Below are 13472 nucleotides of genomic sequence, written 5' to 3'. Positions count from 1 at the left end.
CTCTCTCTCTCTCTCTCTCTCTCTCTCTCTCTCTCTCTCTCTCTCTCTCTCCAAATATATTTAGATTACAAGAAAAGCAACAAATTTGTAAGAAAAGATTTACAATTCCATGTTATATCCTTTCTCTCCTTCTCCTCATTTTGGTTTGAAAAAATGTTACCGTTTTATCTGATCAAATCATTTTCAAATACCACAGAGATACTAATTTAGAGTCGCCTATCAAACTTCAAGCATAAACATGGGGTTTAAGGATTTTCATCACAAGCTTAAGGTCTCTCTCTCTCTCTCTCTCTCATCACATACTCCTATTAATCTAGATTAATAGCATCATCACATGATTTGATTATTCAGATTTGTTAGTCACGAAAAATTTCAATCCAAAGGCAACCCATATGGTAAAAACTTGTCCTGCATGGTTTATCATTTTTAGATCACTAGTTTTTCTCAATTGGTTCATTACTGTTGAATTTCTACAATCCAATAAGAGAAATAATATTTCCCTTCGGTCTTGGCGTATCGGCCGTAGCTGGATGCCGCAGTTCAAGATACTGCTTTATCGTTTAAAATCCTACGATATGCAAATTTTGGAGTGCATTTATAAAGTCGGATAGATACGGAAACTTGTGAAATACTTTTTGGATTAACCTTTTGATATTGATATGGGCAGGCACTGAGGAAATTATTCGTTGGAGATGCTGGGAAGAAGAAAAGAGAGGCTGAATTTGGGAAAAGGCCTTCATGGATGGTGCCAGTGAGTCATGGGTATCATGTTGTCGAGGATCGGTCATTCGCAGGCGAGTCGAATGGTGAGTCTGACTCGGTCCCCGACTCTGTTGTGGTACAGAGAGAGCAAATTGGAGAACTTGAAGTGTGGTTTTTTGGAGTTTTCAGTGGAAGAATGGGAGACTGTGTTGCAAAGAGCATGCAGTCACATCTGTTTGATAAAAAGCCCAAAGAGGTAAGAAGAAAAAGGCCTTCCCTTTAAACATTTTTACTAGGGCTAGTATACGAGCCAAACAGGCCGAGCAGTGAGGACTTAACGAGTTTTAAAAGATATAGAAAAGCTCGATTTGTTTGTTATCTAAATGAGCTTTATTGAAGTCGGCCACGACCCGATTTTGACTAGCTTGAATTTTTTTCAAAATAGAAACCAAACGATTGATTGTAGCTTGTTCATGAAAGCTTAACGGGTTTAAAAAACATTCAAGTTTGAGTTGTTCATATAACAAACCGATGCTAATGGAATGGACTTTGAACAAGCTGAACGCGAGCTCAAACTGTAAGCGAGGCTTAATACATGAATCTCTGAGGTTTATAAGTAGATTTAGGGCGACGAGCCGACTGGGCTAATATATTACTCAAAGATATTGGCTTCTACTAACTTGGTGATTACAAAAGTAGAACCCTCCTTTTATAGACGTAAGGAGGGGAATACAGTCAATACAGATGGTACCCATAATTGAACATTACTATTCTTAGTCCTACGTCCATCTGCAAACCTACTGACAACACCAATTAGTGTAACTATTGACATTTTTCCTCTGCTAGCATTTACTACACTCGCATTTACTACACATAGACTTTCCTATTCATAATAGTTGAGCCACCTCTGAATAACTAAGGTACATCAACATTTGGAGTCCGAGACGGACCGGAGACCCTGTAGTGAACAAAAGTCACTACAGGATTGTAGTGAGCATCTCAACCGTTGATCTAAGCAATTAACGGTCCGGATTTTAACAAAACTCTTTCAGGAAGAGTTTTTTTAAATTCGGACTGTTAAAAACACTTTTGGACAACTGGAATTGCTCACTTCAACCTCAACCCTGTAGTGACTTTACTCGCTACAGGGTCCCCGGATCTGTCCGGGACATAGTTGAATAAACTACTGTTTGTATGATTTTCCAGTCTCAATTGAAGAGGAAGAGCAAAGAGGCAATGAGAAAGGCATATGTGGGTGCAAGAGGGAAGATGAAAGAGAGAGCAGAGGAGAAGGGGAAGAGGAAGGAGAAAGGGAAAGTGGGTGGTTGTGGTTCAGCATCTGCCATTGTCATCAATGGAGAGAAGCTTGTGATGGCTAACATGGGCGGATACAGAGCTGTTGTGTGCAGAGATGGTGAGGCTCATCAGATCAATAGGACAAGGCAAAATCAAGGGACCCCCAGAAGACATTGGTCTAGAAAACTCATTCCAGGTAGTTTTTACTTCATCAATCATATCAGTTTGCACTTTCTTTTAGTAAGTTCCAATGATGTCCCTTCATTGTATTGATCACTTTATAACGAGACAAGACATATTAGGAAAAGAATCTAGGAACACACCTTCTGCACACTAGTCTGGACTCATCTGTGTTTGGAACTGTTGGATATATGTGAACCCACACGCATCGAACGACTTCGAACACTTGTGTTTAAAGGTAGTGTATATGCCATTGCGCTATTTGAAACTAGGGAATGAGAGAACAACATGCCTGCCTTGTTCCATATACAAGGACCCATTTCAGACCCAAGAAAGTAATCTAAATTGTTCATTCTGGTGGACTTGTTGAGTAGGTAAAGCCCACAAACCGCAGTAAATCACACTGATTCGGTATCAATAGCCACATGAATAAGAAAATGGTATTCGCTCATGTAGGTACTGATGTTTAATCAACTTGATTTTGTGCATACACAAACAACTGAACGAGATAAATAAGATAACAGTGATCACTTTAAAATGCATCTCCTATAAAGAGCGCAGCGGGTCTAGCAGGCCCCAGGTACTAATGAAAGATGTCCGTTGTAATACTAATGAAAGGTGACAAAGTTCCTTGAAAGAACATTTCACATTTGTAGGCAGCCTTGCCCTGCTTTGTTTTCTTTTCTCTCTTTTTTTTCTTTTTTTTTTTTTCGGTTGGTAAAAGACTGATTTCCATTACTTCTAATTGAAAACAAGTTCAAATGTATCGAGATCCCAATGTTTTGATGGGCCAACTATTTCAGGTGTAATACGGATGCCCAAAGTGCGTATACTCGTGCACGAATCCGGTGCAGCAGTGGGGACTGATAAGGCAAACCCTAAATGCTCAGCAGAAATTGTGGTTGGAGATGAAAGCATAGACTCCGATACTGAGTTTGTCATCTTGGCTAGTACTGGCATCTGGGAGGTATACATTCCATTTTTCTTGACCGTTTTCTTTCTATATCACACCAAGATGCACGCACTTGTCTGGGATAGGGGATACTGAAACATTCGTGGACACTCCCTACATGTGTTGGACACATCTCAGATACGTGTCTCATTTATAAATCTGACAAGTCGAGGACACGTTAAGGCGGGCTCATAAGAAGACTAAATTAACGAAAAAATTGAGAGGGGATCGATCAAAATGATCGCGATGCTGGGTTCTTGAAAAGATGTTTAGTTCCCGTGTCATAATATGTGAAGAACGCCGTATCCCTGTGTTGGCATCCCATGCTTCATGTATCCCATACCTCAATCTCCATATTTCAACATCAAGAAACACAATAACACTTACAGATGGCTTCAAATTTTCAAAACAAGTTTTCGTCCGAAACTGAAGTTTGTATTTGACTTTTCATTGTCGTTATTTCTGGAAACACGAAAGCAGAAACAATACCACACCAACCAACCTTCGAAATTTACTTTTCTGGGAACCTATCATTGTTTTTCATGCAGTAACAAAGCGTAATTATTGTTTTGGCTCTCTCCCAGGTGATGAAGCATCAAGAGGCTGTGAATCTCATCAGGCATATAGAGGATCCACAAGAAGCTGCAGAGTGCTTAGCCAGAGAGGCTTTAACTAGAATGAGCAAAAGCAATATTTCCTGCTTGGTCATTCGCTTTGAGTGATTACACAGTTGTGTTATCTTTCTTAGGTGCTAGAGATACCCCTACCTTTTGAGAATTTGGATATTTGGGAATTTCTTGAATAAATAATTATTTCGACAGGGTCTTTTCCCATGCACCAAAAAAGGCAAGTGAGGAAGTTTTTCTGGAAAGAAAACTTACCCCATGGACCCAGATGACATACTCAGTTTGGATGACAATAATGAGGATGTGATGTCATATTTTCATGATTTCTACGTTTGAACTGCCTGGAATTAGAATCTGATTCCCAACGACATATTCAACCAGAAATCACATTCCCAAACTTAGAGTTTGATCCCTCCCATACCCCGTGAAAATTATCCTAGATTTCTGGCTCAATGCATAAAAAAGGAAATGTTTGAGTGTAAATTTTCAAAATAATTGATTCATAGATAAGACTACTAAATTAATAAATAAAAAAAACTAGCGTAACTGTATACAAAAAAAAACTAGCGTAACTGTATACAAAAAAAAAACTATTTAGCTTATCATCCTTGATCTTTTAACAAACACATTAAATAGTTTTGCTTGTTTTTTTCTTCATTCTTTTACTACAGGGAAATTTTTAAAAATGGTCCTTCTAGTTTGCACGAGTTTTCATTTTCATCCCTCTACTATTAATTGTATCAATTTTAACCCTATAGTTTTCATTCCATCTCAATTTCGTTCTTCTCCCTGATGCCGTCCATGAAACAAACGGAATTGAAGGGCAAAATTGTCATTTTCTCTCACAGAGGGACCAAATTGAAATTTTATGCAAACCAAAGGGATTATTTTTAAAATTTTACATTTTACTTTCGTTTTTTGCAAATAAAATAAAAAAAACCATAAGTAATGTATTTGACAACTGAATTGTTTTTTATTAGGTAATCAAACTATATTGAAAAATTTATATTTCATTACACATTAAATCAACCTCTTAGCTAATGTCTTTGTATCATGTTCTTATAATCTTCTTATTTTTTCACCCAATAAAAAAAATGTTTAAAATCTGTATTTATTTGTTATATGAGTGATCTTATGAGTAAGTCCCAAAATAAATACACTTATATCCATATTTTAATGTATTTGATCTCTTAATATTTAATAGTGTTTCATTGCTTAATTAAACACAATTACAAGATTTCTAAATACTACTGAACAACTTCTTCTTTTTAATCATATGACAAAAAATAACGATAGTGAAAATTCAATTGAAAAAAAAAATACAAAACCAAGACAATTAACATAAGGGTTGTTTTTCGAATTTTTTCATATTTTTTGTGATGTATATAATAAAAACTTTACAAAATTTCAACATATATTTTATTATTCAATATAAAATGAGATGAGAAATATATTATATATGATGTATTTTAAATTTATTTACAAAAACAAAAGTAAAAAACAAAATTATAGAAATAGTCCCTCAAGTTTGCATGAAATCTCAATTTAGTCCCTCTGTGAGGAAAAATGACAATTTTGTCCTCCAATTCCGTTTGTTTCATTAACGCCGTAAGCGAGAGGGACTAAATTGAGACAGAATGCAAATTATAGGACTAAAAGTAACACAATTGATACTAGAGGGACAAAAATAAAAATTCATGCAAACTAGAGGGACCATTTATAAAAATTTCCCTTTACTACACTTTCCTTTTTCCCCCAAAGCAAACGGACACAAAAGAGGGAAGCAAAGGTTCTCATAATGGTATTGAAGCAAAGTTGTCATAATACAACAAACTGAAGTACTCGTTACAGCAACCAATCTTTAACAATATAAACATTTCCCTAAACTTGAGATGAACAATCTCTTTCTTGTTTTATGAGTTTAAAAGATATCATAACAGCAAGAATTGACGATGAGGAAGAACTTCTCAAAAATCTCTAGAAGGAACTTCAGCTTATTCCCGTGGATGTAATCCTTTGTCTAACAATCATGCAACTTAAGAATATAGCTGACTTGCTGATTTTCTTTCCTAGAGTAAGGCCTTCATAAATTGGATTCGTTCGGATTTGTTCTTACTCAGAGTATAAGTCGTTTATTTCCTCTTTCCCGTGCCAATGGTGAGCAGCTCAAAGCTCCGAAGAGGATCATCACGGCCGCCTCTTGTGGCAGCAGCACGGGTGAAAGATGCTGATTTGGACTCAAGACCTGGTTGGACCCTTTGGGTAGTAGACAGGCGACCACTGCCTGATCCCAATCGGCTATGTCGGTTCTCACTGACTTCAACAGATGAGCTTGGTCGGCTGCCTGACATGACAACCCTTTTTGAAGTGCTTCCGTAACGAGAGGTGCGACTTCTTTCAGAGTCAGGTTGCTGAAAAGTAACACAAGCAAAGGGCAATAAAGAGTTACAACGAGTTGAGGGGTTCGCAAAAACTCAAAGTTCTACAGGAAGTGAAAGGCATTAAAATTGATTCTTGTCTGAATGAGCTTTCAAGCAAGTTTAAAACTGTTTTTAGCTCAAATGCATAAGCAGAAGTTTGTGGATAGACACACCAAACAAAACTTCCAAGGTGCTGGTTTCTAATCACCCCCTCAAAAGCTACCACAAACACCCAATTTGCAAATCCCACAATTCAAAGGACACGGTTGGAGTTAGACAAAACTTTCAGGTTGGCAAAATAGGATTCTTTATAGCATATACAACAGCATCACACCGATCTTTTCCCAGAGTTAAAGTTGTTTTTCCCTGAAGCAAAACTTGTTCCAAACAATGAAACAAGTTGCACAGTTTCTCAAGGGCCATAATGGAGAAGTTGTGCCTGGGAAGTTTTCAAAAACAACCACGGTGATGTGGCACTGATAATCCCAACAACTTGGATTAGATTTCATGAACTCATCCCATGGGATATAACCACTCAAATGGAGCATTGTCGATGAAATGAGAACTTAATGAACCTACAATCGGGATCCACCCATCCAGGTTTAAAATTAAGAGCATGAGCAATAACATTTTAAATAACCAAATTTCATCATTCTGACTAACCACATCCTTTGAGGATGGTACATCCTCTGAAGATCTTTGTCTGGAATAATCACTGTGCCTGGAGTGTTCACCACCATGCAAACCACCACCTGTTGTACCATTCCTTCTGGCAAATGCCTCCACTGCACCTGAGAATTTATCTCGAACCTCTTGTCTCACTACATGCAAATGAATAATGGCACACATCAAGAATCAATACCCTAAGTTTCTTTCCATTCAAAATGGAATGGACTGCAGTTCCAAATCACTCTATTTTAAAACCATACAAGGAAAACACAAAAATTCACAGGCAGTTTAATTGAGGGCATGCAAATTCCAGAACTCAGATGACAGAAGGATCTTAAATTAGAATGAGATTAGGATAATTATTGATGACTAACAACTACATTTGCTACACAATTGAAAACATGCTGAAGAAAGAAACATACCCGGGGTCCTTTCAGCTCTTTCTGCAGGTGGCCCTGGGTTTAAAGGTAACTTCCCAACGGGCTGCCAAAAAGGGAGTAAACAAGTCAAGAAACATTGACAAAGACAAGCTCAACTACTAGCCAATAATTCTGAGAAGTGAGAAGTACTAACCCGTGCCCTCGAACTGGAACCAACTTGTGGATACTTCAAAATAGTCCAGTCAAATACGTAGTCAAACTGATAGCCTGCAGGAATCAAATTATTAGAAAAGACACTCTCAAGATTGAAGGCAGCATCATCATCAGTGAGACTGTTAGATGTCACAAATGGGAAAGGTCATAGAAATGGAATAATTAACTGAAGGAAAGGAATTCATAAGTAAACTTTACCTTCTCGAATAAATAGGTCACGGAAAAGCCTCTTCAGGTAGGAATAATCTGGTTTGTCATCAAATCGCAATGATCGACAGTAGTGAAAGTATGATATGAATTCTGATGGATATGATTTGCAAAGCACCTGAAAATAACAAGTCAGAAATTAGAATTTCATGTGGCTAAACAAAAGGAGAAGCCCAAACTAAGACACCATACACAAGACCCAACACCACCCAGTAGTTGTCCTTTCATGAACCAATGCCATCTAGGAACTACTTCTAAGCAGTGGTGCTCAAAGGAAAATGTGGTACTACCTCTATAGGAGTAACCATCTTCTTTTCACTAATTCTGTCATATTTCTGCTTTTTAGTGCCAGCTTTCAAACCTTGCCAAGGAAGGCTAAGACAGAAATCATACGAACCGGGTTAGAAAACTAGAAAAGCTAAGAAAATAAACAAACTAAAGGGTTTCCATCAAATGTTCCACCTTCCCCGCAGAAAATACATAAGCACGTAACCAAGAGATTCCAGATCATCCCTTCTGCTCTGCTCTGCAAGTAATAATGCAGATTTAAAACTAGGAAAAATGAAAACTTGAAAAAAAATGGACATGTTTTCTGAATAGCTGCAACAAATTAGCCTTACTCACCAACTCCAAGGTGAGTGTTAACGCTCGCATAACGAGCAGTGCCTGTGAGATTTTTGTTTTCCCTATAAGAGGAGATTCGTTAAGTATTCATGACAACTTTCCAAAAGGCAGAGAATTGACAAAGGAGGAAAAAGTTTCACAGTTACAATCATGTAACAAGTCCATCAATACGCCAAAATAATCTAAGTAGTGAAACAGTAAATGGTTGTTGATGCTAGGATGAAAAGTTTCAGTCACACTAATGAAAGCAAGCTCATGAATAGGCCAAACCAATGTGTATGGAGAAAAGGGTAAATGGTTGATGATGCCAAGAAGAAAGTTGTATATCGGAACTTTGTCAGCTAACCAACTCAACGACCAGAAACCAAAGTAATTAGCTATCTTAACTCTAAAATTGTAAATCCTTATGAAACCATCTTCACATATTCCCAGGCATCATAGACATTGAAATCTTTAATCTGGATCCATTACTTTCAGCCATGCACAAATGGATATATCTCTCGCAAAATATTGGGCAATACCAATACCTCAAGGGCATTCACGAGTGCCACTTACTCTGAGATAATTGTGTAAAAGGTTTTAAGAAAGTTTGAAAGCCCGTGTATATTAACTTTCCCGAAACAAAACACCTGCAGACTTGCACAATAAATCCTCCCAACTAACTCACACTCCCCATTCTACTACACAAAGCAATGAAAAGGAAAACTCTATGCCACGCTTACAATTAAAATAACTTTACAAAGGAGCTCAAGAGCTGAGAGCTAGATGGTCAAAACGAAAAGTAGAAACCATTTTATCATATCCTCGAAACATAAAGAAGGTACCTCAGTTACCTGTATGGTATGTGCTTATGTGTTTGAAGATCCCTAAACTTCTTTGCAAGCCCATAGTCAATAACATAGACCTGTAGAATGCAAAGTCCATAGTCAAATAGCATATACCTGTAGGGTTGAAAAAAAGGAGCAAAAACAAAAACTGACGCAAGAAAAAAAGTTAAAGCAATTAAGAACAAATCCCATAAACCACAGAGAGAGAGAGAGAGAGAGAGAGAGCAAAAAAAATAACTAAAAAGTTGAGAAGGAAAAAAACAGTACAGAACTGAAAAATGGTACAATAGAATAACAAGGTAGATAAGGACATAGGGCTTTGAACATCCTTGAATCCCAAAAAGCGGTAACTAATTCGATATGAAATAGGCCATATATAGTAGCCACTACCATGTATTGTATTTTATGCTTGTACGACAACAGAAGTCAAATTGGGTACATATTTATTATTTGTGTCCAGTTTCTATTCCATTGAAACATCGTATTTTAACTCGTATGGAGTATGTCTTGCAATATGAGAGTGCAATACAACCGACTGGACAAGAAATTGCATGGTTTTTTGTTCTCATATGTCAAAAAAGTTGGCCAGAACTCAGACTGAAAACCTTATGGCAGAACTAAAATTGCCAAAAGAATGGACTAATGAAATCATACGAATGCAAATGCAGCAACAGGCAACTATAAACATAAAAAAGCATTGCATAGAACATACCTGATTTGCTTTGCGCCCTAAACCCATTAGAAAGTTGTCAGGCTTTATATCACGGTGAAGAAAACCTCTTGAGTGCATATATTCAACTCTATTTATCTGTGGAGAGAATGAGAAAAGGCATAACTCATAAGTAAAGAAGCGACAACCAGTAGTCAAAGTTCAATCAACACTCTGAACAACTAGAGTACTTACTAACTGATCGGCAAGCATTAAAACTGTTTTTAAAGTGAACTTCCGATTACAATAGTTGAATAAATCTTCAAGGCTTGGTCCAAGAAGGTCAATAACCATTGCATTGTATTCACCTTCAACTCCAAACCATTTAAGATGGGGAATACCAGCTTCACAAAAGAATTAAGAGGTCGGCACGTCACTTCGGCTCAACAGAATAAGAAATTACTTGCAATCATAAAAGGGAATGAACCAAAGAGAAAACTCACTTCCGCCCTGAAGAAGCATGTACAATTTCGACTCATATTGCAGCTGAGGGTGTTTAGTCTTCACTGATTCCTGAAGAAAAAAAAAATGCAATCATCATGATAAAGTAAGAACATCAGAGAAGGGTCAGAAGAAACTTTATGGGCTCATTTTATGGAGAAACAACTTAAAAGAGGAAATTAACAACAGTCAGTAGAAAACAATTATAAAGGCGCTTAAGTTTTGCATACCAAATTCTTATTAGAAGAAAATATTCAGTTTTGTACTAAAATTTCAGCCAAACAAACAGATTGAGGCTTGTAGTTACAAGGATCCAATGGCAAGCAATAAAAAGAAATACACTGAATGACAACACGAGGAAGATGATATAGGTTCACATTAACCAAACTTAATCAGTTTGTATTTCCGCCAACATGAGAAAATAAGGTAGAAAGGGTCTGTCCATCCGTACATGCAACTCTAAACTTAATTGATAAGTTTGTTTTCACAAAACACTACGCAATAGTTAAATTCAAAATACGAAAAGTACTTTGGGAAACCATTTTCCAGTTACTTGAAATGACTTCAGGTTGTTTGGAGTGCAATTCTAGATATCCCAATAACAAAATCCATAAGTAAACTATCAAATTTATAACCGAGCTATACTTATCAGCTAAGGTAAAATCCTTCATTTGAAATCCACATATGTCCAAACGGAGAACAAGTGAATTGGCATAAACACAAACGAAGTTCCATCACAAAAACAAGATAATCAACCAGATTTCATGTTTAAAGTACCTACTAAAACAACCATTGTAGGAAGAACCAAGTTCCAATGCCCGACTAAAGAATCAATCCAAAAAAAGAGTCCCAAGAAACTTTCTAAAAACATTTGCAGATGCACTAAATAATAAGTATCCAACACAGCATTCAATCACTCTCATTAGCAAAAACACATGCATACCAGTTTCACAGCAACTTCCTCTCCAGTTTGTACATTCACTCCTGAAACACATTCCAAAATCTTCAATAAAACATCACAACTGACGAAACAAAGGTAAAAAAGTTAGAATGCCACTAGAATTTCATATACCCAAATACAGCTCGCCGAAAGATCCGCTCCCAATCTTCCGCCCGAGCTTGAACTTCCCACCAATCACATGATCCATATTTGGATCCCCAATCGAAATCACCTCTTTCTAAATAACCTAATATTGCAATATCTCCCTTCTTTTCAACCTCAATACTATGCCAAATCCAAAACCAAAAAAATCTAAACTTTTCCCCAATCACGTGACTCAAAATTTGATCCTGATTGAGATTGAAAATACGTTCCTCAAACAACAAAAAACCTTAATGCTTCAACACCTCTTCTCTTCAATCCAATCCAAAACCACACAAAATCCCCAATCAAGATCACGTTCGTTGACAAAAACCCCAATAGTCCAATCTATCTTTCCCTTCAAACCTCGATACAATCCACAATCCAAAGCCACACTACACCCAAATAAAAAAACCCTAAACTTTCTCTCAGATCCACAAATACCCCTACTTAAAGATTCCCCAAAAATCATAAATCGAAAATCACCTCAGAAAAAAGCCCCAATTTAGAGCCAAAAAATGAAATGCTCCACGTATTAGTGTACAATCAACGTTAACCCATATCTGTCTCTATAATCCAACCATCGAAAAAACAGATTTTTTTAACCGGAGAATGAAACAACCAAACAAGAAAGAAAACACCTCCAGAATCTACATCACGGGGAGAAGCTGGAAAACCCTAATCTGAAGCTCTAGCGGCTGGTAATTGAAGGGCTGGGTGAGGGGTACATTTGGAAAAGTGGGTGAGAGATGTGGGTGAGGTGTGAAGAGGGAGGCGGAGGCGGAGGCGGAGGCGGAGGACATGAAAGGGTGGAGAGGATAAAGAATCCGAGAGGGCGAAATTCGCGGAGAGAAATTGGGTGTGGGTTGTCGGAGAGGTTATCTTTGTGAGAGAGAGAGAGAGAGAGAGGATTTTTGGTGTATAAAATGTGACCGGAAATGAAGAAAAGGGAGAGAGAGAGAGAGAGAGAGAGAGAGAGAGAGAGAGATTATTACTCCGTAGTAATTATTAAAAGCATTTGTGATGTAATTGGATTTTTGCACTTGTATTTATTCATCCGGCTTTGGACTGCATGGAATTGTTTGTGACCATATTTTAGTAGTACTTTTTTTTAATGGATTAAATCTTTATTAGATTTTTATTGCTAGGATTTTTTTTACGAATCTGAATTATTAATTGTCGAACGAAACGACTGAGATGTGTTAGATTGCCGAGAAGTTGGATGCTATTGGTATCATTTCTTGTAAGAGTGTGCTAATCGTATCTACTTTATGGTGTAGTATTAGGTTTTGTAATATCTACGAATTCCCTCTGAATATTTTCAACCTAATAGTAACAAAATATTCGAACAACTCAGATTATACAATATGTTGTAACATATTTGGGAATATGCGTTTCGTAATGAGCACTGTTAGTTCTAGTTCTTCACTCACCTTAAAAAGAAGACGACTAGGCCAAATATCGAATCTCACGACAATGATCAGAATCATTAAAAAAAAAAAAAAAAAAGAAGGTATGCCCAATACATATTAATGGGTGTCGGCTGACGACCGAAGAATAACTCCTAAACAAGAGTTGTTTTGCCTAAACAATTCATGGGGAGACCATTTCAAGTTTCAATCATCTCACAAATGGAGACCACCAATTCATGATTGGAAAAAAAAAAACTGAGCAAAGCATATTTGGAATGTTGCTTTCGTGAGCTTACCAAAATGCATAGTTGGTGACCCAAATGACCTACAAAACATTGCCAAGCAGAGGCTGTTGCCCAATTCAAACAATCTTGTTTTCTAAAGTTATGGCAAGGCACCACGTGTAACCCAGCCTAAAATTGATTTTCCATAAGATTGATTTATCATTTAATCTGTTCTTATTTTTCATAATTTCTTTGGAACTTTTAAGCCTTTGAACTGTGGCTGGCACCTGTGGCTAGATGTGGGGTGTGTGTCACGTGCTATTACATGATGCAGTGAGTTGAAACTACAACAAAACATGGGCCAACTTGTCTAGTACTACTAATGATCAATTTGTCCAACCATCTTTAGCTACAGAATCAATTCTATATCCAGCACAAATCCTTCGGATGCAGACATCTCATAACAAATAATTTCACCTGAGCCTGTTTGCGACTCACCCGTGTCCGAA

The 13472-nt window shown here is 37.2% G+C and overlaps 2 protein-coding genes across 2 annotated transcripts; one reads left to right on the top strand and one right to left on the bottom strand.

The window, feature by feature from the left end:
- Window position 1: 1 nt before the first annotated feature.
- On the top strand, window positions 2–4079 carry LOC131315710 (putative protein phosphatase 2C-like protein 44). The gene is made up of 6 exons (XM_058344912.1): window positions 2–111; window positions 197–281; window positions 672–958; window positions 1909–2194; window positions 2982–3145; window positions 3715–4079. Exons 2-6 carry the CDS (start codon window positions 239–241, stop codon window positions 3850–3852), a joined length of 918 nt encoding a protein of 305 aa, XP_058200895.1. The 5' UTR covers window positions 2–111; window positions 197–238; the 3' UTR covers window positions 3853–4079.
- Window positions 4080–5536: 1457 nt separating this feature from the next.
- LOC131315709 (casein kinase 1-like protein 10) lies at window positions 5537–12346 on the bottom strand. Its single transcript, XM_058344911.1, has 14 exons — window positions 11319–12346; window positions 11190–11230; window positions 10249–10318; window positions 10001–10149; window positions 9809–9904; window positions 9103–9173; window positions 8270–8331; window positions 8108–8171; window positions 7936–8020; window positions 7637–7763; window positions 7419–7492; window positions 7268–7328; window positions 6840–6997; window positions 5537–6167 (listed from the first exon to the last, which is right to left on the bottom strand). The coding sequence occupies exons 1-14, from the start codon at window positions 11392–11394 to the stop codon at window positions 5889–5891; spliced, it is 1413 nt and encodes a 470-aa protein (XP_058200894.1). The 5' UTR covers window positions 11395–12346; the 3' UTR covers window positions 5537–5888.
- Window positions 12347–13472: the final 1126 nt, after the last annotated feature.

Source organism: Rhododendron vialii, chromosome 2a (genome assembly GCF_030253575.1).
Source record: "Rhododendron vialii isolate Sample 1 chromosome 2a, ASM3025357v1".
NCBI classification, from domain to species: domain Eukaryota; kingdom Viridiplantae; phylum Streptophyta; class Magnoliopsida; order Ericales; family Ericaceae; genus Rhododendron; species Rhododendron vialii.
This window is presented reverse-complemented; position numbering and strand designations above follow the sequence as displayed.